The sequence below is a fragment of the Mus musculus genome, chromosome 3, assembly GCF_000001635.26.
Source record: "Mus musculus strain C57BL/6J chromosome 3, GRCm38.p6 C57BL/6J".
Lineage (NCBI taxonomy): Eukaryota > Metazoa > Chordata > Mammalia > Rodentia > Muridae > Mus > Mus musculus.
This window is the reverse complement of record NC_000069.6, coordinates 57627501-57652728: the sequence shown is the minus strand read 5'-3', so window position 1 is coordinate 57652728 and position 25228 is coordinate 57627501. Positions and strand designations below refer to the sequence as shown.

Here is a 25228-nt window from a genome sequence, read left to right as displayed (position 1 = left end):
TGGCAAGAGTCAGGCTGTGCTGTCACTTCTATGGCTTGATGTTCAGAATGCTCAGCTGTCGCAGCTGCTGCCACATGGCTGCTTTTATCATTGCTGCTATAGCACTGTATCTGCTTCCAGAAGTGGGCAAGAAAAGACCCCTAGAGAGAAGCCTTTTATTGAGTCCAAAGTTGTAGCAGCAAGGGATACAGTGTAGGGTGTGTCTATCCCTACCTGCTCATGAACTGAGCAGCCAGCTTCTAAATCTGAAGAAATGGTGTTTGCACCATTTGAAGCAAACCTCACATGTAAACAAAGGTATGTTTGGTTAGCATCTTCCCTTTTGTACTAAGAAAGTGCTCCCTTTCTTGCCTAAGTGGACACGTTCACAGGCTTATTTAGGGATCATGAAGGCTTGTGATAACACAAAGTCCTACACAAACTGTTCAAAACTACCCTAGTTGGGGCTGTATCTTCAGAAATTAATGCAAAGACCTCTGCTCATAGTGTAGTCATAGTGTAGTTTCTTCAAGGTATTTGTGGAGTGTACAAAATAGTCACTACATATATATTTATGTATATATACATGTAATATACGTATACATATATACATATATATACACATATATATACATATACACATACACATACATATACATGAGTATATGTATATACATATACACATATACACATACACATACATATACATATACATGAGTGTTATATACCCAAAACTAGAGTTAGTGATGGTTGAGAACGTGAGTACTGGAACCGAATCTGGTTCTTCTGCAAGAGCAACAAGAGATCTTAACCACTTAACCACCATCTCTCCAGCACTACATATTACACTTTTGCAGGATGGCTCATGAATGAGTGGAAGACTTGTACCTTCAACTCTTTTAACCAGCGTTCACTGCCTACCTTCACTCCTATAGAGTGAACCGGACGATACCGTGCTCCTAGGACTGCCAGCAACCGGAACCCAAAGCATGGGCTGTACCGCGACGCCCGCCGGAACTTCTTTTTGCCTGCACAGAGGTCGGAAGTGGTGAGGGCGGGGCCGGCGCCGGGTGGCAAAGTCTGAAGAGCCGCTAAAATGCTGCTGGATTTGTCCGAGGAGCACAAGGAGCACTTGGCCTTCCTGCCGCAAGTGGACACTGCAGGTAAGTTAGTGCTTGCGGGGTGCTTGCGGCGGGGACAACCCGGGGGACAGCCCGGCACTCACAGCCTGCTGCTGACTTCCGTTGCAGTGGTCGCCGAGTTCGGGAGGATCGCCGTGGAGTTCCTCCGACGGGGCTCAAACCCGAAGATCTACGAAGGCGCCGCCAGTAAGAAAGGGGGAGGACGGGCTCTGTCTGTGGAGCTGGAGAGTGCGATCCATTCTCTTTCTCCGCAGGAGTCTTTGCAGGTCCTAGGGTCTTGTTCCTTGTTCCTCTTAAAACCCCGCAGAGCAGTCAGTCAAGGCGCACACTGCAAGGAGCTGCGCGCTTTTATAACTAGTGTGGAACAAATATCTTCATATTTAAAATGAATACAGTGCCACCTGCCTTTTAGAAATATTCTGGTGCTTAATAAAATACCGCATGCTGAAGAAGTGGAACTGTCATCGAAGTGTTTAGTAAACATTTGCTACCCAGAAACTGCTTTTTTTCTAAGCTGGGGGGGGGGGGGTGGTGGTGGTGGTGGTTGAGATTAAGAACATCTCTACTGACTTCTCCTTCTGCCTGGGTTGAAGGGGCTTTGTGTGTCTGTTCACAGGTTTGTGTTTTGTTAGGCTGACTTGGAGGGAAATAGCCAAGGCCCCTGTTAGTGGAGTGGGTTAAGAAGGAACAGTAGTCTCCGCTTAACTCATTTTTATTGTATAGTTTGAAAACAGAGCAATTGAATGTGTTTATTTTTAAACAAATTGATAATCTGTTTATTTCTTCACCACCCCACCACCACCACCACCACCACCACCACCACCACCACCTTAGGAAAACTGAACGTGAGTAGTGACACTATCCAGCATGGTGTGGAAGGATTAACGTATCTCCTCACCGAGAGCTCAAAGCTTATGGTAAGACTTCTGAGAGCTGTATTGTATCACCCAGATCCTTTCAAACTGGCGCCTATTACAATATTTCTAACTCATAATCGAATTTGTGCAGTATACCAAAACAGTGCTATTGGCGTTATCTAATATGAATTCCTCTTGCCGGTTTAAATTATAATTGTCTCTATTTCTGCATCATGTGCCATCACCCATGTATGTCAGGAGATGGGAGAATGAAATATTGCATTTTTAAAAATGTATCAGCAGTCATTATCTGGCTTGATGGAAAAATATTAAATAAAATTAGGCATCTTAATTTCTTTCCTATTTTAATAAGGTTATTTTGTATATTAGTAACTTGGATTTCAGAATGGTGGGTCTTTAAGGAATGTTCTAAATAGAATTAGAGGATATAATGTACTTGTGTGTGTAGAAATGGTTTAGCATTTACTAGACAAAGATAAATTCCAGTGTTCTGTTGAACTCAATTTACCTTTAGATTTCTGAACTGGATTTCCAAGACTCTGTCTTTGTTCTGGGATTCTCTGAAGAACTAAACAAATTATTGCTTCAGCTCTACCTGGACAACAGAAAGGAGATCAGAACTATTCTGAACGAGTTAGCACCTCGTCTTCCCAGTTACCATAGTCTTGAGTGGCGGCTAGATGTACAGGTATGGCTTTTCCTTTTCTTAAATCTGTTATTTACCAACTTAACCAAGCTCTGGTGTGAAAACGAAAATGTAGATTTTAATGGTCACTTTGGGTCATTTCACAAGTAGCTCATTTCCTTTTATTTCTAATTTGATTTACTGAGTTTAATTTGCAAAGGTTTTAAATTTGTTTTTATTACATGTGTTTACTTAATGTATGCGTACATGAATGTCACTTGTGTAGAGGTCAGAGGACAGCTTTCAGAAGTTTGTCCGAAGGGACTGAACTCAGGTAGTCAGGCACAGTAGCAGTTGTGCAATCTGAAAAGTTGTTAAGAAGTCGTTTAGAAGAAAGTATGGTTTACAAAACAGACTTGTTTGTTTGTGTTGCTTTGGTTTTTGGCAATGCTTAGTTTAAAAACACAGTTCTCTCTTGTACACAAAGAAAAGTGTACAAGTCTGTGTACTCAATATCACATAGTCACAAACTCAAAATAGATGTGACCGTGACCAGGACCCCAGAGACATCTTTTTTTTTACCTCCTATTAATGATTGTTCCTTCCCTCCTCTCCAAAGGTAACCACCATCGGAAGTATTTAATGCAGTTTTTTTTTTTTTTTAACTCATTTTATCTGTGCACACATGCAGTGACTGAGGCAATCCTCCTATATAGGGCCGGGGTTAGTTCTGGTAGTGCATTCTCCTAGTGTATTCGAGGCCCAAGCTTGAATCTCTAGCACCGGAACAAAAAAACTTACACAGAACACAAAAAAATCATTGATGTCTGGCTTCTCTGGTAAAACATTGTTTTTGAAAAGATTTGTCATTTAGCTATTTTGGAAGACTCATAAATCCAGGATCCAGGCCCAATACAGACCCCAAGTCTCAGTTACTTGAGAGGCTGAAGCAGTGGGGCCACTAGCCCAGGAGTTTGAGACCAGTCTGGGTAACAAGTGTGAGATACTTTTTCAACTAGAAAGATGTTATCTACAAAATACACAAAGAAAAGTGTACGAGTCTGTGTACTCAATATCACATAGTCACAAACTCAAAATAGATGTGCCCTATCTGATTCTGATGATACTAGTATAAAGTTTGGCCTGGAGAGCAGAAATTTTAAAATCTCTCTTTTAATCCAGATATTGGTAATAGGAATCAAAGTTTGTGCGTCATTATCACAGTAGAGACTGTGTAACCTGAAATAAGGAAGCTGTACTGGCTAGTATTGTGTCAACTTGACACAGCTGGAGTTATCACAGAGAAAGGAGCTTCAGTTGAGGAAATGCCTCCATGAGATCCAACTGTAAGGCATTTTCTCAATTAGTGATCAAGGGGGAAAGGCCCCTTGTGGGTGGGACAATCCCTGGGCTGGTAGTCTTGGTTCTATAAGAGAGCAGGCTGAGCAAGCCAGGGGAGGCAAGCCAGTAAAGAACATCCCTCCATGGCCTCTGCATCAGCTCCTGCTTCCTGACCTGTTTGAGTTCCAGTCCTGACTTCCTTGGTGATAAACAGCAATATGGAAGTGTAAGCCGAATAAACCCTTTCCTCCCCAACTGCTTCTTGGTTATGATGTTTGTGCAGGAATAGAAACCCTGACTAAGACAGAAGCCAAAATGGGTTACAGAAATTTGGTAAGAATTTAGATGTAATATAGCAGACAATAGGAAGCCCTTGTAAATACTTTGATAAACGTGACATTGAAGCAGTTATTTAAAAAATTAATTTGGCATCCTTGGATGCATCAGAACAAAAGTGGGAATTTAGAAATATAAAGAATGTAAGCCTTTACAATCATTTCCCCCTTTCTATAGGATAAACCTTTTTTGTCTTACTAGTATCTTGTTACTCTTTTTCTTACCTTTTAAAATTACAGTTTATTTTTTTATTCATTAATTCATTTTGTTTTTGGGGACAGGGTTTCTCTGTGTAGTTCTGACTGTCATGAAACTCTCTGTAGACCAAGCAGACATTGAACTCAGAGATCCACCCACTTCTGCCTCTTGAGTGCTGAGTTTAAAGGCATTTACCACTGCCTGCCTTAAATTGCAGTTTGAATTAGGACTCAGCATACTGACCACATCTGACTTGTTACTTCTCTCTATAAAGTTTTAGTTGGTATAGCCATGTTTGTTTGCATATATTGGCTGCTCTTAAAATACAAAGACAGAATTGACTCATTGGACCAGAAACTATATGGTGTGCACAGCCTAAAATACTTGTTATCTGGCTACTTACAGAAAAAAAATTACCAACCTCTGCTTTAATTTTTTTTTTTATTTAACTGAATGAATGTATTTATTTTTTATTTATTTATTTATTTTTATTTTTTGTTTTTGGTTTTTCGAGACAGGGTTTCTCTGTATAGCCCTGGCTGTCCTGGAACTCACTTTTGTAGACCAGGCTGGCCTCGAACTCAGAAATCCGCCTGCCTCTGCCTCCCGAATGCTAGGACTAAAGGCATGCGCCGCCACGCCCAGCATGAATGTATTTATTTATATTTGGCTCTTTGAGACAGGGCCCCACCATGTAGCCTTGGCTGGCCTAGAACTTGCTGTGTAGACCATGCCAACCTTGAACTTGTAACATGTGCCTTTTTATCCTGTCTAAAGAATCTTTCCACACCATAAGATTGTATTTACAATCTTTTTTTTTCCCACATTTTTTAATTAGATATTTTCTTCATTTACATTTCAAATGCTATCCCAAAAGTCCCCTAACCACCCCCCTCTCCCCCCGCCCTGCTTCCCTACCCACCCACTCCCACTTCTTGGCCCTGGCATTCCCCTGTACTGAGGCATATAAAGTTTGCAATACCAAGGGACCTCTCTTACCAGTGATGGCCGACTAGGCCATTTTCTGCTACATATGCAGCTAGAGACATGAGCTGGGGGGGGGGGGGGCTACTGGTTAGTTCATAATGTTGTTCCACCTATAGGGTTGCAGACCCCTTCAGCTCCTTGGGTACTTTCTCTAGCTTCTCCATTGGGGGCCCTGTGGTCCATCCAATAGCTGACTGTGAGCATCCACTTCTGCAATCTTGTTGCTTTCTTTCCAACTGTTTTAAAGTTTACTTTTCATTTTGACATTTGTGATGCACCTAGAATTGGATTTTTACATAGCAGAGTGTACTTTAAGTGTTATCTATGCAGCATAGTTACTAGTTACTGTGCTCTTTTGTTTCCAAGCTTGCAAGCAGAAGTCTCCGGCAACAGATTAAGCCAGCAGTGACCATAAAGCTGCACCTCGATCAGAATGGCGACCACAGCACTCATTTCTTGCAGACAGACCCAGCTACCCTGCTTCATTTGGTTCAGCAGCTGGAGCAGGCGTTAGAGGAAATGAAAACAAACCACTGCAGGAGAGTAGTCCGCAGCATCAAGTAGCTCTGAGGTTTCCTTCCTTCCAGTTGGAGACACTGGCGTGGCAGTGGTACGTCTGGATTCGTGGAGTTTCTTTCCCTGCTCAGGATGTTGAAATCTTGATCAGAAGCTGAGCCGCAGCTCCGTTTTGGTGCTGAATGCGGTCAGCTTCTTGCAGGTTGGAAAGCATTTTTTACTTCAAGTGTGTAAAGAGGATGCACCAACTAAGATGGATCAATACTGCTGATTTCTGTGGACTCTTCGGACTTGGATATTTTTTTTATCTACTTTATTTCCTTTGCTCTTGATCAAAATTTGAAAATAAAATTCACTGTTACTACTTAGAACTATTTCTAGACAGTTCAATATTTTTTTCTTCTAAAAGCACTATACAATTACAGCCATAGAAAAAGACAAATAGGATTTCTACAAGCTTTTCTATATTGTTACAGGTAGCATGTGTATTCTTGTTTGTATGTAAAGATGATAAGTATCATTTACCATATTGCTTACATTTGAGTTATTGGGGCTAATTAATTTAAGTGATATACAAGTTTGTGTGGTCTAATGTACATTTTATCAGGGACTAACTTCCCCCATTCCCAAAGCAACTAAAAGACACACCATCACTTAGATTTACAAACAATGATGTAAAAGTAGAATGATCAATTCTTTTTTATCTTTACATATTTATTTTGTGTGGGTGGGTGTTTTGCCTACATGTATGTCTGTGCACCTTGTGTGTTCGTGCACACAGTGGCCAGAAAAGGGTATTGGATCCCTTGGAGCTAGACTTACAAAGGGGTGTAAGCTTCCACTGGGTGCTGAGGCTCAAACCCAGCTCATCTAGAAGAGCAGTCAGTGCTCTTAACCACCAAACCATCTCTCCAGCCCCAAAATAGGTTTTTGTTTTTTTGTTTTGGTTTGCTTTATGTTTTAATATTTACTTTATTTGTGTGTGTTTTCATCCAAAGGCTAAAGTTAGGGAGTTAGTTCTCTCTTCCTATCCTATGGGTCCTGGAGATAGAACTCAGGTCATCTGGCATATTGACAAAAACGTTTACCCACTAGTTGTCTTAGATGTATAGACATAATTTTAATTACACTGAGGGCTAAGTTAATGAAACTGCCACATTAAAAAACCCACAAGGAAGGAAACCATGAGTTAGCAGTGCATGTCACGGGGTTTAAAGGTAGCCTCCCTGCCAAGCTGTTACAGCTCTGGGAGGCTTACTTGTCCACAGCGGACAGACGATGAACTAGGTTTCCCCACTCCCAATATTGAATGATTAGCCTGTGTCCTTCTAAGCAACCTTTCTTCCACCCCTTGGTTCATTGTCTTAGCTCAATCAAAAGATGAAAGCAGTTAGCATAGTGGTACATGACTAGTTCTAGTGCCTAGGAGACAGAGCTCTGTGATTCCAAGGCAGCTTGCTCTACAGAACATTCTAGGCCAGCTAGGGCCACATGAAGAGACTCGGTCTACACACACACACCAAGATAAAAGCATATGCTATTTGAAAAAGGAAAAAAACAAAAACAAAAACAGTTCTCCCAACTGTTCTCATATTGATTATTTCTGTGGTGATGGGCCCTTTGGGGGCAAAGAAAGATTGTGAGTAATCCCCCTGCCCCTCCCTCCAACACCTTTTAGACCTTAAACACCATCAGGTAAGCATATTCCTTTTTGTTGTTGTTGTTTTTCTCAGACATTGTTTTATGACACATTGGGTAATTTTCAATTCTTAATTGCTTTTTAAAAATAAATTAGCCTGTAAATTAAAGGGTTTCATGATGAAACCCCTTATATGTTTTCATACATATACATCATTGTACTGTCTTTGTACTGTTTGATCCTTCCCCGCCTTACTAGCCCCCCACCCACCCCGACCCCACTTCCTCTTGCTGGTCACCATCCCTGAGTCACCCCTCTGCTTTCATGTCATAAGTATTCCATCATCTTTTCTTTGTTCCCCTTCTGTAAGCTCTCTTAGGATCCACATATAGAAGAAACACATTAATTTAAATCTAGATTCTGCATAGTAAAAGTATGGTATTTGTCTATATTTTTCTGTTTAACATAATGATCTACAGTTGTATCTATTTTCCTACAAATGTCACAATTTCAGTTTTTCTGTATAGCTGAATAAAATTCCATTGCATTGGGGCTTGTAGAGATGGCTCAGCAGTTATGAGCACTAGTACCTCTTGAAGAAGATCTGAGTTCAGTTCCCCAGTTCCCGGCACCCACATGGCAGATCACAACTGTCTATGTAAACTCTAGTTCCAGGGATCTGACACCCTTTTCTGGCTTCCTTGTGGTGTACAAACATGCACATAAGCAAAACACCTATACGAAAAAAAAAAAAAACCCACCTGTAAAAAATTCCATTGTATTTATGTACTCCATTTTCTTTATCCACTTATCAGTTAGTGGGCATCTAGACTTCATTCCACTTTTTGGCCGGTATGAAGGGTACTGGTGTAAGCATGGCTATGACTATATCTCTGTATCATGTGGACTTAGGATCCTTTTGGTATCCTCAAACAGTACAGCAGTTGTGGAGTAGTTCTCTTCCTAGTTTTCTGAGGGCCCTCTACACCGGCTTCCGTGGTGGCCATACATGTTTACATTTCCATCCACAGTGCAGAGTGCTTTGTTCTGACGTTCTCAGCCTTTGTTGCTGTTCATTTTCTTTCTTTTTTAGACAGGATCCACACCAAGTCGCCTTGATTGGCCTGGAATTGAGTATAATAGATCAGACTGACCTTGAACTTGTAAATTTAATTTGTTTTCTTAATGATATTCATTCTGATCGGGGTGACACAGAATCTCAAGGCAGTTTTAATTTGAGGTGTTTTTTATTTGCTTTTGACACATGAATTTCTTCCTACCTGTTCAATTTATTACCTATTTATTGGTTGTATAATTTCAGTTGTTTGATAATGTGGTTTGTTTGTTTGTTTGCTTGTTGCTGCTGTTGTTGTTATTGAGACAGTCTCAGGTAGCCCAAGCTAGGCTTAAACTTGCTTTGTATTCCAATAATAGTCATGGATTTCTGATCCTCTTCTTCCAAGTGCTGGTATTAGAGTGCCACCACGTTCAATTTTAACGTGCTTCGTGCAGGCTAGGCAAACACTCTGACAACTAAGCTATATCCCTTCCCTTTCTTTTTTAAATTTTTTGTTTTGTTTTGTATTTTGAGACAGGGTTTTAACTGTCCTGGAGTGCACTCTGTAGGCTAGGCTGACCTTGAACTTAGATATCCACCTGTCTCTGCCTCCCAAGTGCTAGGACAAAAGGTGAGTGCTACTACTGCCCCGCTCATCCCATCCCTTTCATATTTAAATTTTGTAGTTCTTTATACCTCCTATTAGTCCCCTATCTGAATATAATAGGCAAAGATTGTATTCTCATTCTGTCTTTCCGTTACTGATGGGTTTCTGTCTGCCTCCTCTGTTGTATTCCATTGATCTACACGTCAGATGGTTTCGTGTCATGTGTTTGTTACTATGGCTACATAGTATAATGTAGTAGTGTGATATTTCTAGTATTGCTCTTTCTGATTAAGATGACTTTGGATGCTGGGTGTGGTGCTGTCCACCTTTAATCCAAGTACTCAGTATGCAGAGGCCAGCCTGGTCTACACAGTGAGCTGCATTCCAGCCTGGTCTACATAATGAGACTGTCTCAAACAAACAAAGTCTGCTTTGGCTATTCTGGGTCCTTTGTGCTTCTATATAAATTTTAGGGTGGTTTTATTTTTTCTGGTTCTTTAAAGAATGTCATTGGAATCTTGGCGCAGATTATGTTGAATCTACAGATAACTTTTGGGGAGTCGCCATTTCCACAGTATCACTTCTGCTGATCCATGACCATGGACAGTTTTCCATGTTCTAGGATCTTCTTCACTTCCTCCTTCAGTTTTAGGTGTAGAAGTCTTTCCCTCTGCAGCAGTGATTTCTCTCTTGTGATAAATGACCATGACTGAAGACAGCTTGAGAGAGGAAGTTTAGTGTGGCTCACAGTTGCAGAGGGCTAGTGTCCGTTACAGTGGGAGGCATGGTAACTAACATGCAGCGGATCAGGAAGCTGGGAGAACACACACAGAAACAGAAGGAACTCATGGAAGTGAGGAAAAGCTATAAATTCTCAAAAGCTGCCCCAATGACATATTTCCTCCATCAAAGTTCACAGCATCTCCAAACACCGCCAGCTAGGGACCAAGTGTTCAAACACATGAGCCAATGGGAGATATTTTTCTTTCAAATCACTACCTTTTTGGTTAGATTTCTTACTGTTTACTTTTTTGGAAGCTATTGTGACTGGAATTTTTTTTTCTGATTTCCTTCTCAGCAAGTTCAGTGTGTGTGTGTGTATGTGTGTGTGTGTTCACTGGTGGGGTCTTTAGAATTTTAAGTATAAAGTCATGACATCTACAAATAGGGAATACTTTGACCTTTTGTCCTCTCTGTATCCCCTTTATTTCTCTCATTGTGCAGGTAAGGACTTTAAGCACTACATCGAATAAGATAGGAGTGGGCACCTTTGTCTCATTCCTGACTTTAAGAAAAATGCCTTCTAATCCCCCCATTTCATATAATGTGTTTCGGATTTATGCAGCCTTTATTGTGTTGCTATACGTTCCATCTATTTCTAGTTTCCTCAGGGATTTTATCATGAAGGGATGTTAATTTTGTCAGAGGCTTTTTCTGCATCTGTTGATGTGAACATGTTATTTCTGTCCTTGAGTCTGTGTATATGTTGTAGTACACTGATTGGTTGATTTATGTATGTTGAAACTTCCTTGCATTTCTGCAGTGAAACCAACTTGAAAATGGTGTATGATTTCCCTCCCTCTCTCTCTCTCTGTGTGTGTGTGTGTGTGTGTGTTGTAGTGTATGTTCTTGAGCATGCTCTTGCACATATAACAAGTGTTGGCCAGAGGTTGATATTGAGAGTCTTCGTTTGTTGCTTTATTATGATTATTGAGACAGGGCCTCTCATAGCCAGTGAGATCCAGCACCTCCCTGCTTCTCAAACCTGCTTACAGACCCTTGCTGACACAGGAGTCTTCACGTGAGTGCTGGGGCTCCTACCTCAAATCATCTGCTCGTATATTGAGAATTTTGCTGACTTGCTATCTCCCCACCCCCCTTAATGTTTTAGTTTAATACTTTTTTAACATTTTATATATTTTCATGTATATGGATGCTTCACCTGCATGTATATCTGTGTACTGTGTGAGCAGTATTCATGGAGACCCGAGAGTGCTTCAGATCCTCTGGGAGTAGAGTTACAGTTGTGAGCGAAGACATAGGTGCTGAGACTCACACTTGGGTTTTCTGAAGAGGACAGCAAGGTACTCTTAACCACTGAGCTCTCTCTCCAAAGTGATTTTAAATTTGTGTTGTTATTCTCAGTATTGTTACTGTATGGCAATATTACATTGGGGAGGCCAGAAGGCTCTGTTGATAATGTGCCTTCCATGAAAGCAGGTCTATCCAAGTTCCAGTATCCAGCACCTGCATGAAAATCGGTGTTGCATAACATGACTGTCACCTAGGTGAGGGAAAGACAATAGATCTCTGAAGCTGATGTTCAGCCAGCGTTGCTGAACCAGTGGTATCTGAAAGCGATCATGCTGTCTTGAAAAATAAAGGTGGAGAGCAACTAAGGAAAGATACTTGACATCAGCACGCATGTGTGCATACATACATATATACACATGTCCATACATGTACACCCACATCTATATGAGCACTCCCACAAGATACTAAATAGAAAATTAGAAACAACAGCCACCCTCCTATGTATGCATTAAATGGAACTATGTGTATATCATATTTAGCATAGTACCAGGCTTTTTTTTTTAAAGATTTATTTATTAAAGGTGGTGTACACCTTTAATCCCAGCAGTCGGGAGGCAGAGGAAGGCAGATCTCAAAGTTCAAGGCCATCCTGGCTTACAGAGAGAGTTTTAAGACAGCTAGGGCTACACAAGAAACCATGTTCTGGAAAAAAAGAAAAAGGAAAAAAAAAGTTTAGATAAGTCAAAACAAGATAAAAAAAATCACCTAAAAGTTTATTAAATCACTAACATTAAATATATAAATCCACACATACAGAGACCACCATGCTCTTGTTTTGGAACTTTTTAAACTTTTTAAATATTAATTAATTTTTTAACCTATTCACTTAATGTCCCACTGACTGCCCCTCCCCCTCCCCCTCTCCCATTCTCTGAGCAGGTGGGGGTCCTCTTGGGTATTCCCCCTACCCTGACACATTAAATCTCTGCAGGGCTAGGTGCATCCTTTCCCACTGATACTAGACAAGGCAGCCCAGCTAGAAGAACATATCCCACATACAAGCAACAGCTCTTGTGATAGCCCCTGCTCCAGTTGTTCAGGAACCACATGAAGACCAAGCTGCACATCTACTACATATGTGCAGGGAGGCCTAGGTCCAACCTGTGTATGCTCTTTGGTTGGTGGTTCAGTCTCAGCTGCACATTTTAAAAAATTATATACATTTTTGTTTGTTATACATGCATTGGTGTTTTGCCTACATGAATGTCTTTGTAGGGATGCTAGATTCCCTGGAACTGTAGTTACAGACCAATATAAGCTGCTGTGTGGATGCTGGAAATTGAACCCAGGACCTCTGGAAGAGCAGCCAGTATTATTAGCCACTGAGCCATATCTCCAACCCCCAGTACCAGACTTTTTAAAATATTCAATAAATCTTTACCAGTATCAAATAGTTTGGAGACTGAGGTTCTCATTCTTTTATAGTTTTGCATTATATTCAATATACTCTAAGAAACTAGAGCATGCTAACTTTGTTTCTAGATAGTAACATCATGACTTTTCTATTGTGAATTTGACTTTAAGAATGTTGTGGAAAAAATTTTTTAGAAGATTTCTTTATTTTGTTTATATGAATACACTGTAGCTGTCTTCAGACACACCAAAAGAGGGCTTTGAATCCCTTTATAGATGGTTGTGTGCCACCATGTGGTTGCTGGGAATTGAACTCAGGACCTCTGGAAGTTCAGTCAGTGTTCTTAACCACTGAGCCATCTCTCCAGCCCAGAAATATTTTAATAGTATCTAAACAAAGGAAAAGCAGGGTGGGGGACTAAGTAAGTATGTATAATATGTAAGTACTTGATAAGTTGAACAAACCTGTTCTTTTTCATCTTTGCAAGATATACCACGAAGAAAAGCAGTGATACACTGCACACTAAGGTGGGCATTTAAGGATTTTTATAATTGTTGACTGATTTGTTTGGTTTTTCTGAGACAGAATCTTACTGTGTCACCTGAGGTAGCTTCACACATTTCTTCCTGCTTCAGCCTCAGCAGCACAGCAGGTTGTGTATCACCAGCTGTAACTGTTGGCCGAAGAACTCAACTTGAGTCTTCTGGATGCTATCCATCCATTGTCTGCAGTCTATGATGCAACCCTATCAAAAAACCAATTTTATTTTCTTAGATAGGCTTAAAGCACAAAGGGACAACTACAAACGCTTCCATTAGTACACTCTAAAATTGGTTTTCAGACAGGCATAGTGGTGACCACCTTTAATCCCAGCACTCGGGAGGCAGAGACAGGTGGATCCCTGAGTTCGAAGACAACTTGGTCTATGGAACAAGTTCCAGAACAGCCAGGGCTACACAGAGAAACCCTGTCTTGGAAAAATAAAATAAAGTAAACTTGGTTTTCAGTTAGAGCGCTGCCATTCTAAACCCAAGCAACTCTTTATACGATGAATTGTTTATCTAATTTCAACATAAATTGTGGTTTCCAACTGTTATAAATATTGCTAACTACATGGCGGTTGAACTGACAGCCTATGCTCTTTGCTTGATTTTAAATCACAGTATTTTAGTGTAAGGAGTGAGTGACATCCCTAGGGGATATGTTGACAGAGTCATGGCAACGCCAAGAACTCCAAAGCCTCAGCCCCATGAAAATGGCAAAGCCTTCCCGCGTGACTCTCAAAGGGATGAAGAAACCTTCCTGTGGTCTGTGTGAAATGATAATGTATACAGGAAATGCCCACCATCGTTTTCTCCCCTCAGCTGTTTGTGGCCTAGAGACTGAGAAGCTAAATGGCTTCTTTGTTGTGCTGTATATGATAGCTTGGCTTCCTTTCCTATTCAGCTGTCTGTCACACCTCCATCTCCCTGCTCAACTGTAATACAACAAACACGCTGTCCTTCAGGGTTACTGTGGTCTCTCCATTTGAGAGCACCGACTACCCGATCCCAGGTTTTCTGTGTTCATGTATCCATCATTTCTTTCGTGTCATCAACCCTCCTCAAGGGTTATGCAAGCCAAAGGAGACTAGGCTGTATCTTTCATTTTCATTTGTGTGAAATAGAATAGTTTGCCCAGCTACCAACCATATGAAGTTTATATCTCTTTTTTCCCCCACCCTTTACTTTCTTAAAGGTACACTTCACTTATTTTTGGTATGTATAAGTGGGAGGGGGGATGCAGAACAATTTGAAACCTTTCTAACTTTTTTTTCGACAGAGTACAGGCAGGTTCAGTTTTGTTAGTCATTTATTACATGTTTGGAGTGGTCCTTGTGTGTGGAATGAAGGATAGTTTTCTGGCTTGGGTGTGTTTAGTTCATTTCATCCTGCAGAGCTGTCTCACCTAAAGCCCCTTAAGTTGCAGTACAGGCTTCCCTGAGCGGGTGTTCTGGATAAAAGCAATGTTTGCACCTACCTGTTGACAGTGCTTCACAGCAACCGTGCTGCAGTCCAGAAGGCAGGGCAGAGCTGGAGTGCACTCCAGTGGCCAGAGCCCTGGAGTGTTCTGCAGAACACAGATTCCTGCAGGATGCTGGGTAAGATGTGGTCGTGCACGGCACAGCAGAAAGCGTCCTTATGCCTTTTCCAGTGAAGTGGGGTTCCCTGAGGTAACTAGAGGTGTGATGGGAAAAGCAAACTTGAGTTCTCCTTCACCTGCATGCCAATGTGGTGATTGTTATAAATCCAATGAAAAGTGCGTGCCTGTGGTCATAAAGGAATGTGCTTGGTTCACAGAATGGAAAGGCTTCTCAGTGAACTCAGAGAATCCTTCAAAGGTCAGGTTACTTGAAGTTCTGTAACATAATAAAAATGCTACACAACAGGAGCTCCAGAAAGGCTGTGAATTGTTGTTGTGTTTTGCTTCACTTGTTAGAAGTTTGTTTGTTTGTTGAGACAGGGACTCACTATGTATTCCCAGCTGGCCCATAGCCCAGGCTGTTGTTCTCAAACGCAAGAGAACCACCTGTTCCTGCCTTCTGATTGCTGAGATTCATGGTGTGCACCTAACTGTTTGTTAGGGGTTTGTGTCTATGTATGTATGTATGTATGTATGTATGCATGCATGTATGTATGTATGTATTTTAATGAGACCTGGTCTCACCATATAGCTTGGTTAGCTTGGAACTCATTCTGTAGACCAGGCTGGCCTTGAACTCACAGAGATGTACCTGCTTCTGCCTCCTGAGTGCTGGGATTGAAGGAGTGTGCACTACTTTGTTCAGCTTGTTTGTTAAGTCTTTTAAGACCCGGCCTCACCCACTCTGTTACCTAGGCTGGCCTCAAATTTAGTGTGATGCTATTCTTGGTTGTCAACTTGACCACATCTGTAATCAACTGAAATCGAGGGGTTGCTCCTGTGAAGGACTTTTTTCTTAATACAATTGTTTAAAGTGGGATAAATCATTTAATCCAGATACTTTGAGGTGACAAGAAATACTTTTAATCCAGATTCTTATTGTATAATCAATATAATTAAAACCTTTTATACATTTGTTTACAGTTTTATTTATTTCGGAGGGCACTGCTACAGTGCACATTTGGAGGTCAGAGGACAATCTGGAGGAATGGGTCCTTTTCCCTTGGGTCCCTGGGATCAACTCAAATCAGGTTGTTTGAAAGGGCCTTTATCCTTTAAGCTACCTCAATGACACATTGAAACCTCTGTTTTGAAATTGTTTAAGGGTTTGAACATGACTTAGTGATTTGGAATACACACTGCTCTTATAGAGGGGCCTGAGAACATAGAATGTACCCTGTCAAAGTCAGTGGGGTTCATATGATTGTGAAGTTGTACTACCATCCACTCACTTGATTAAAGAACCTTACATTAGCTGTCCCTCATCAATATTCTGTCTGGCTTCTGGCCACCATGACTACTTTGATGGATTTGTCAACTATACATATTTCACATAAGTTGTGAGTAGATAGCCTTTCTGTCGGCTTCTTTCTCTTAATGTGCTCAAGGGTCTTCTGTACTGTAGCATGGCTCAGTAATTCCTGCCATTGTATGACTGAACAATATTTGGTTGTTTAGATACAGTATTTCTTTTTAATTACTTGAGGCTTCTTCCTAGTTGTACTGTGAAATTAATGTCTTGTGTTTTACTTTAGGTTCTTGAACCTCTAGCAGATTCTAGTCACATATTTCCTATAATGATGGATTGCTATAATTCTTCCCAGGTATAATTTAGTTGGGTCTGAGAGCAATTTCTTCTTAGCCAGTTATTAAAGAGTCATTCCTCCCGTGCTGAGTGGTTTCGATAGCCTAACAGAAAAGTAGCAGCTGGCCAGGGGAAGTTTAAAGCTTCTTAGGAGAAATTAGCTTTAAAGAAATCATTCTGTTTTTATATCCATTTTTTATTTTACCCCAAAAGATTTTTTACTAAAGTAAGAAATGTCCCATGTTCATAATTTTTTGAGTTAGGAAAACCCGCCTTAATATGTTCTAATTGTCTCTAGTGGAACAGAGAAGAGGCTTTTAGCTTTTGCCAAAGTTGGCACCTTATATTTCTAATCTAATTTAAGGAGCCACGCTGAGAGGTTCCCCCATGACATTGGTTTTCGGGTCATGTGACTCTGGTAGCCACTGTTACCTGAGCAGTCCTCCCTGGTACCTGGACTAGTGTTCTGGTATCTCTACTTGTGACCGATCTATTCCTTATGTTTCTGAGTCCCATTCTTTCAATATACTGATACTTTTAAAAACTTCTACTTCGTCATTTTCATGATTTATTTTAAAGGAAAAAGAAACAGTTTGGAGTCTATATCATCTTCACATCTCCTGGCTCACATCCCATCTGCAGGTACCGCACACTCTTTTCCATTTTAGTAACGTAAGATAATTTGCCTCCCTCCCCAGCCACTCATGGGACTGTCGCTAGGACTTGCTGGGTGGTTAAGTCCAGCTCTGACTTCTCAGGCATTGAGTGTGGCTAATGACTTAAACAGTTTCCCCAGCCCTTCTGTCTGACTGGCTGTTGTGTTTTTAATTCTACATGCAGAGCACTGCATTCTTATTCTTCCGTGTGGGGTGTTCCTGGGTGCCCCTCTTTCTTGTGAGTGTTCTCCAGCACTTTGCTCTAAGCCATTTTTCACACACTGACTGATGCTAGAGAACTTGATTCGTTGCCTAGATTCCCTTCTGTAATCAAGTCAAGTCACTTGATTATACTTTTCTAAGCCTGCCTCAGATTATCACACATCTCCCTATTTCCAGTGCCCTTTGCCTAGTGAGCCAACACTGTTTCTTGCCTAGGGTCCTTTACCTGCCACCAGATCTGGGCTTTCACTAGTCTCTGACTAGCTCATATCAAACTCATTTCATTCTCCCACTCAAAACAAAAAAAATTTCTCACACAGCAGCCAGAATTCTATTTGTGGCAAGTGAGCATCCTCTGAGCCAAGCAACTGCCATCTTGAGGCATTCAGCTGTGCCCCCTTGAAAATGATCTTGCCATCTGGGCTTTGGATAGAAAGACAGAGGAGAGTATGAGAGTCTCATCTTAGAATCCACTTGTTTCCTGCCACCTGGTGTAAGCAACTGTGACTTAATTGCATGTGGTCTGCGAGAGGGGTTAGAGTATATATAGGCTGAATAGGGGTCACCCTGGCAAACCCTCATGCCTACTGAGTAAAGGTTTTCTAGGTATAGCTTGTTAGGGGAGTGTGATGGTTTGTCAGCCCAGGAGGTGGCACTATTAGAAAGTGTGTCCTTGTTGGAGTAGGTATGTCACTGTAGGCATAGGCTTTAATACCCTCATCCTAGGTGCCTGGAAGCCAGTCATTTAATTGAAGATGCAGAACTCTCTTGCACCATGCCTGTCTAGATGCTGCCATACACCCACCTTGACGATAATGGACTGAACCTCTGAACCTGTAAGCCAGCCCTAATTAAATGTTGTCCTTTATAACATTTAAAATATTAAAATATTGTTGACTTGGTCATGGTATCTGTTCACAACAGTAAAACCCTAACTAAGACAGGGAGAAAGTCCCCACACCCTGTATGTAACACTCACCTGTGTTCTTTAAAGGAAGCCTAATAAACTCACTGATTTTCCCAGCATGACCTTCAGTGGAATCATACTTTAGTTTGTTGATGGAACCTTAGGAGAAGGGGTAGGTCTTTCTTTTAGGGGCTTTTTAGCACAATCAAAACAAGGAATCCTATCCATTGGAGGCTTAAAACTCTTTAGTTGATGTGTACTGCTTTTTGGAAGAAAGTCTAAACTTCTTTTTAAAAAGAGTTTCTTTTTTATTATTTTTTTAAAGTGTATGCTTGTTCTGGCCTCAAGCATGTCTGTGCAGCATGTACACGATGACGCCTACAAAGGCCAGTGTGCATCATGTGCATGCTGACACCTATGGAGACCAGTGTGCAGCCTGTGCATCCCGATGCCTACAAAGGCCAGTGTGCAGCCTGTGCATGCTGACACCTATGGAGGCCAGTGTGCAGTGTGTGCATCCGATGCCTATGGAAACCAGTGTGCAGCCTGTACATCCCGATGCCTATGGAGACCAGTGTACAGCATATGCACACTGATGAAAATGAAGGCCAGTGTGCAGTGTGTGCATACTGATGCCTATGGAGGCCAGTGTGTTGCGTGTGCACACTGACACCTATGGAGGCCAGAAGAAGTCATTAGATCCCTGGAACTGTAGTTGTAGACAGTTGTGAGCTGCCACATGGGTGCTGAGAATTGCAGTGAGGTCCTCTGAAAGAACAGTCAATGCTTTTAGCCGTGGAGCCATTCTCTCCAGCCTGAGTCTAAACTTCTTAACTTGGCATGTAAAGTCTTATAATATGGCTTCTGCTTCGATATCCCTTATCTCTCTAGATGGATTTTCCTTCTCTTTTTCCTCTGTTAGGTTCCTTTAGTCCCCCAACTTTTGTGACTCTAACCAGGATGTTACACTATCTGGTCGTTCTTTCATTATTTACCAAGTAGACAGGACCCCTTCGCTATGTACATAGTGCCTCATGTTGTCCTTATAAAGGATTCATGTTTCCTTGTAGTGAGTGTACATGCATAAAACAGGGCGGTTGGAAAAGCCATACGGCACAGATAGTCAGTTCTCTCTCTACCATATCGGTCCCAGGGATTAAAGTCCAGCCACTAAGCTTAGGGGCAAATGCCCGTACCCACGAGCCATCTCACTGGCTCTTGGGGCATGGTTAGTTTCTATTGAACAACAAAGAAAGATGGAGGAGAAGGACGATGTACTGGCTAGTTTTGTGTGTCAACTTGACACAGGTTGGAGTTATCACAAAGAAAGGAGCTTCAGTTGGGGAAATGCCTCCCTGGGATCCAGCTGTAAGGCATTTTCTCAATTAGTGATCAAGTGGGGAGGTCCCCTTGTGGGTGGTGCCATCTCTGGGCTGGTAGTCTTGGTTCTATAAGAGAGCAGACTGAGCAAGCCAGGGGAAGCAAGCCAGTAAAGAACATCCCTCCATGGCCTCTGCATCAGCTCCTGCTTCCTGACCTGCTTGAGTTCTAGTCCTGACTTCCTTGGTGATGAACAGCAGTGTGGAAAGTGTAAGCTGAATAAACCCTTTCCTCCCCAAGTTTCTTCTTGGTCATGATGTTTGTGCAGGAATAGAAACCCTAAGACAGAGGAGAATGTAAAATATGGAGGAGAACTGAACTGTAGTTTGCTTGTTTGCTGGTAGATACGGTTTGCAGTAAGCTCTCAAAGTTCATGGCAGTCTTCTCTTCTTTAGTGCCAAGACATTTAAGACGTTTGGATTCCACTGAATGGCAAGAGCAAGGTTCTCACTTGGACAGTTTTTAAACCAGCTCATATACTTGAATCATTTAGTAATCGTAACAAAATATACAGAATAACAAACATTCCTGACTTTATAGGTTCTGATTTGATTGCACTGAGATCTATAAAATCTTGCCACACGATTCTGATACACAGTAAAAAATCAACATGCAATTTTTCCACATCCTCTTTCCTGCGACTTCTTTATTGACTGACATTCAAAAGAGTTGAAGATATCAAATTCAAATAAAAAGAGGGCTGGAGAGGTGGCACAGCAGTTAAGAGCACTATTTTCCTGTAGGAGAACCTAGTTCAGTTTCCAACACCCACATGATAGTTCATAGCCATTGTTAATTCTATTTCAAGACACACATCATACACAGATATACATGCAAGCAAACCTTCATACACATGAAATAAATAAATAAATAATACTAAAACAAGAGAAAAAAAAACCTTCAATCTTCTGGGGAGTGATTTGTAGATTCTTATCCTCCAAGCTGTGTCAGCATCTGCAGAGAAAGCATCCTGCTTGACATCTCAGCATTTTAATTTTAAAAAACATCAGCTAATTGATGTTTAAAAAACATCACCAGCACATCGAAAGAGTCACATACTTTGACCAAGGAGAAACCATTCATAGAATGCAAGCAGCTTGTGAAAGTTAACATAATACAGCAAAGTTAAGGGTTGGGGAACTACATAATCTCGATTGATGCAGAAAAAGAGCATCTGAAAAATTCAATACATGTGTCTCACACACACACACACCCAAAAAGCAACACAAAACCAAAAACCTAGGGACTGGAGAGATGGCACAACAGTTAAGAGAGCCTGCTGTATTTCCAGAGGATTGGAGTTCAATTCCTACCAACCACATCATATAGCCCATAACCAGGATCAGACACCCCCTTCTGGCCTCTGCAGGCTCTTGCCCACCCCCCCTCCACACACACACATTTCAATCAATCAATCAATGGATGGATAAATAAGTTTTTTAAAAAGCCATTTGTGCTGCCACTCACCTCCAAATCCAGCATTCTGGAGGCAGAGACAGGGAGATCTCTGTGAGTTTAGGGCTAACACAGTGAGATCCTGTCTTCCCCCTCACCCCCAAATAAACAAGTAAAACAAATAAATAATAAAATAAATAGAGCTGGTGAGATGGCTCAGCGGTTAAGAGCAGTGACTGCTCTTCTGACAGGTCCTGAGTTCAAATCCCAGCAACCACATGGTAGCTCACAACCATTCGTAATGAGATCTGATGCCCTTTTCTGGTGTGTTTGAAGACAGCTACAGCGTACTTAGAGAATAATAAATAAATTTTTAAAAATTAAAATAAAATAAAAATTAATCATTTAAAGAAATAAATACATAATGATAATAGTTAAAAATAAACAAAAGGTAAAACAAAGACACCAGAATATCATGGAGTTACTTCAACGTAACACAACTATTTGTAAATTACCCACAGGAAAAGCCTATGGGTTTTTAAATACTATGTTAAAAATTCCAAGTTTTCCTCTAAGATGAGGAGTCATGCACAAATGTTCACTTTCAACACTTCAGAGGGGCTGAACAGCTGGCTAAGAGCACTGTTAAGAGCACTGACTGCTCTTCCAGAGGTCCTGAGTTCAAATCCCAGCAACCACATGGTGGCTCACAACAATCTGCAATGGGATCCGATGCCCTCTTCTGGTGTGTCTGAAGACAGCTGCAGTGTAGTCATATACATAAAATAAATAAATCTTTAGAGAGAGAGGGAGGGAGAGGGAGAGAAAGAGAGACAGAGCAATTAGATTCAACAAATAAGTAAAAGACACTGTGAAGGAAAGTTCTGAAAAGAAGCTGTACCTTCTGAACTTTCTACAAGGTTGACTGACAAATTAGAGTTTCGATGACTTTTCAGATGTTGGAATGATGCAGGTCCAGAACCTGATTACAATTTATCTTAGGCTACTTTTAGCCTTCTAAACAGCCATTCCTTGCCCACCTCTGCATCTAACTTAACATTCTGTGACTAATAAATAAAACCTTTAGGATATATTAAATTATGAAGACCCCCAATTTCCACCAAAAAAAGCTAATAATGCTTTAGACAACACCAGACGTCCAGGACTGAGATTCCAACTTGTACTTTGTTTTCATCTTTCTGCTTTAAGTCTCCACCAATGTATCTGACATGTGCCTTGATTTATGACTGTCTTTGTTACTGTAAAAATTTTATCAAACTATTACCATGTTAGAATGTGGAATTTGAGAAGAGTTTAATATGTGTTCCTAAAGCCATAGTTACTCATATTTGACTCCAGAACAAACTCTTTTACTCCTCTGAAATGGGAACTGTTTCTTTGGTTGACGATATCTAAGTTCAAAAAGAAAATTGTTTCTGTTTACAAATGATTTTTATATAGGAAAACAAGTTTCCACTAAAAGAAATTTCTTGAACATTCTTCTGGTTAGTTTTTAATCAATTTTATACACACCTAGAGATACTCGAGAGAGGGAATCTCACTTGAGAAATTGTCTCTCCCAGTTAGCCTATGGGCAAGTCTGTGGGGCATTCTCTGGTTAATGATTGATGTGAGAGGGCCCAGCCCACTGTGGGCAGTCCATCCCTTAGACACATGAAAAGTGTAGCTGAACTAGCAGTGTTCCTCTGTGGTCTCTGCTTCAGTTCCCCAGGTTTCTACCTTGGCTTCCCGAAAAATGATAAACTGTAACCTGTAAGCCAAAAGAAATAAATCCTCCTCCTGAAATTGCTGTTGGTCAATGTTTATCGCAGCAACAGAAATGATCAACCTTGAAAGAAAGCGGTGTTGTTAGTTCTATGGCAAGAAGAATAATATGCGTAGGAAATGAAACAATCTGTATGATGACAACTGCAAAGCACTTCTTAGGAAAATTAAAGAAGAAATAATTAAGTGGAGAGGCTGGAGAGATAGCTCAGTGTATGAGAACTTTCTCTTTCAGAGGGTTTCAGTTCAGTTCCTAGAACCCACATGCTGCTCACAACCATCTGTAACTCCCCTTTTAAGGGAACTAACACCCCCTTCTCCTAATCTCTTCAGACTCATATATACATGCAGGTAGAAAACACATACGCATAAAATTTTAAAAAATCTAAAAATTAAATTTTAAAGACAATATCAGCAGTATACAAAGGCAACACAGAATGGCAGGCTGTATTTGTTATGGTGTTCCTGATCCCTGGGGAAAGACTCAATCAAATTATAATGAAAATTTAACCAGGCCTGGTGGCACAAACCTTTAATCCAGTCACTCAGAAGGCAGAGGCAGGCAGATCTCTGTGAGTCCCAGGACAGCCAGGGCTGTTAGACAGGGCTGTTAGACCCTGTCTCAAAAATAATAATAATTTAGAGATTTATTCATTACTGCTAGCAGGACAACAATCTCTGAGACAAACTTGAAATTGCCATGCCAAAAGGGGTGAGGGGAGGATTTTTAAGGGGAAACTCACAAGAATACCTTGAGTATCTACACAAGCAATCCAGGAGCTATTCTGCTCTGCCAAGATTAGATAGTCAGGCTACCTCACAATAGTCCTTGAATGTCTGCATAAGCAGGTTACAGAAGCCAAAAATGCAGTTAGTCATATCATAAGAAGTAGATGGTCCCAGGTGTACATGTCTGGATGAAGGTCACTGAGTAAAGGTTAACTTATCTTCCAGGCACAGCTAGTAGGTGTTTGTCTCTGACTCCAACATAGATGCCTAGAATAAAAAGTTTCTTTAGTCATCACACATTTGTGAGTCACATGTTTGACAAAAAAATAAAAAAATAAACAGAACATACAAAGAATTCTGTAACTCAATAACAAAAACACCAGCATTCTTACTCAAAGGTAGTCAGTCATGGGATTTGAATTTCTCCAAAGAAGATCTACAAATGGCCAGTAGGCATATGAAAATATGCTTAAGGTCACTAATCATTCAGGAAATCCGGGTCAAAAGTCCCATGAAAAGAACAGCAGGGTAGCACATGCCTTTAAACCCAGCACCGGAGAGGCAGAGAGGCAGAGAGGCAGAGAGGCAGAGAGGCAGAGAGGCAGAGAGAGACAGAGAGGCAGAGGCAGAGAGGCAGAGAGAGACAGAGAGGCAGAGAGGCAGAGAGGCAGAGGCAGAGAGACAGGCAGAGGCAGAGGCAGAGAGGCAGAGAGAGGCAGAGAGGCAGAGAGAGGCAGAGAGGCAGAGAGGCAGAGAGGCAGAGAGGCAGAGAGGCAGAGAGGCAGAGAGGCAGAGAGGCAGAGAGAGGCAGAGAGGCAGAGAGGCAGAGAGGCAGAGAGGCAGAGAGGCAGAGAGGCAGAGAGAGGCAGAGAGGCAGAGAGGCAGAGAGGCAGAGAGGCAGAGGCAGAGAGACAGGCAGAGGCAGAGGCAGAGAGGCAGAGAGAGGCAGAGAGACAGAGAGGCAGAGGCAGAGAGGCAGAGAGGCAGAGAGGCAGAGAGAGACAGAGAGGCAGAGGCAGAGAGGCAGAGAGGCAGAGAGGCAGAGAGGCAGAGGCAGTCCTATCTCTGTGACTCAGAGGCTAGCCTGGTCTATACAGGAAATTCCAGGTCAGCCAGGGCTACTTAGTAAAACACTGTTTCCAGTAACAAAAACAAGAACACAAATAAAATACCATTTGATACCTGTTGGAACATTACCATCAAAACAATAGAAAAGAAGAATTAGTGAGGATGTGGAGACATTGGAACCCCTGTGGCCTCACAGAAGGAATATAAGCAATACAGCTCCTGAGTGACAAGTTAGCCGTTCTCAAAAATCAGAAACAGATTGCTATGTGATGATGGCGTGCTGGTTTTAGATGTTTGCCCCCAGATATTTGAAAGTGAGGTCTTGAAGTATTGGTCCACTATGATCCATAGTTGCATTATTCACATAGCTATTTACTTCTTCATTTTCATGGAAGCAAGCCTCCATCAACAGGTGAGTGGGAACCATATGCTTACAATAGAACAGTGGTTCTCAAAGTTCCTAATGCTTCAACCTCTTAATACAGTTCCTCATGGATTATGGTAACACCCGACAATAAAATTGTTTTATTGCTACTTCATAACTGTAATTTTGCTACTGTTATGAAT

The 25228-nt window shown here is 41.3% G+C and overlaps 1 protein-coding gene and 1 long non-coding RNA gene across 2 annotated transcripts; one reads left to right on the top strand and one right to left on the bottom strand.

The window, feature by feature from the left end:
- Positions 1-1044: 1044 nt before the first annotated feature.
- Commd2 (COMM domain containing 2) lies at positions 1045-8380 on the top strand. Its single transcript, NM_175095.4, has 5 exons — positions 1045-1142; positions 1230-1307; positions 1956-2038; positions 2514-2687; positions 5853-8380. The coding sequence occupies exons 1-5, from the start codon at positions 1076-1078 to the stop codon at positions 6048-6050; spliced, it is 600 nt and encodes a 199-aa protein (NP_780304.2). The 5' UTR covers positions 1045-1075; the 3' UTR covers positions 6051-8380.
- On the bottom strand, positions 6644-15838 carry Gm46805. Its single transcript, XR_001783845.2, has 3 exons — positions 14773-15838; positions 13355-13498; positions 6644-12041 (listed from the first exon to the last, which is right to left on the bottom strand). It is a non-coding gene; the product is annotated as a predicted gene, 46805 (long non-coding RNA).
- Between the last annotated feature and the right edge of the window lie 9390 nt (positions 15839-25228).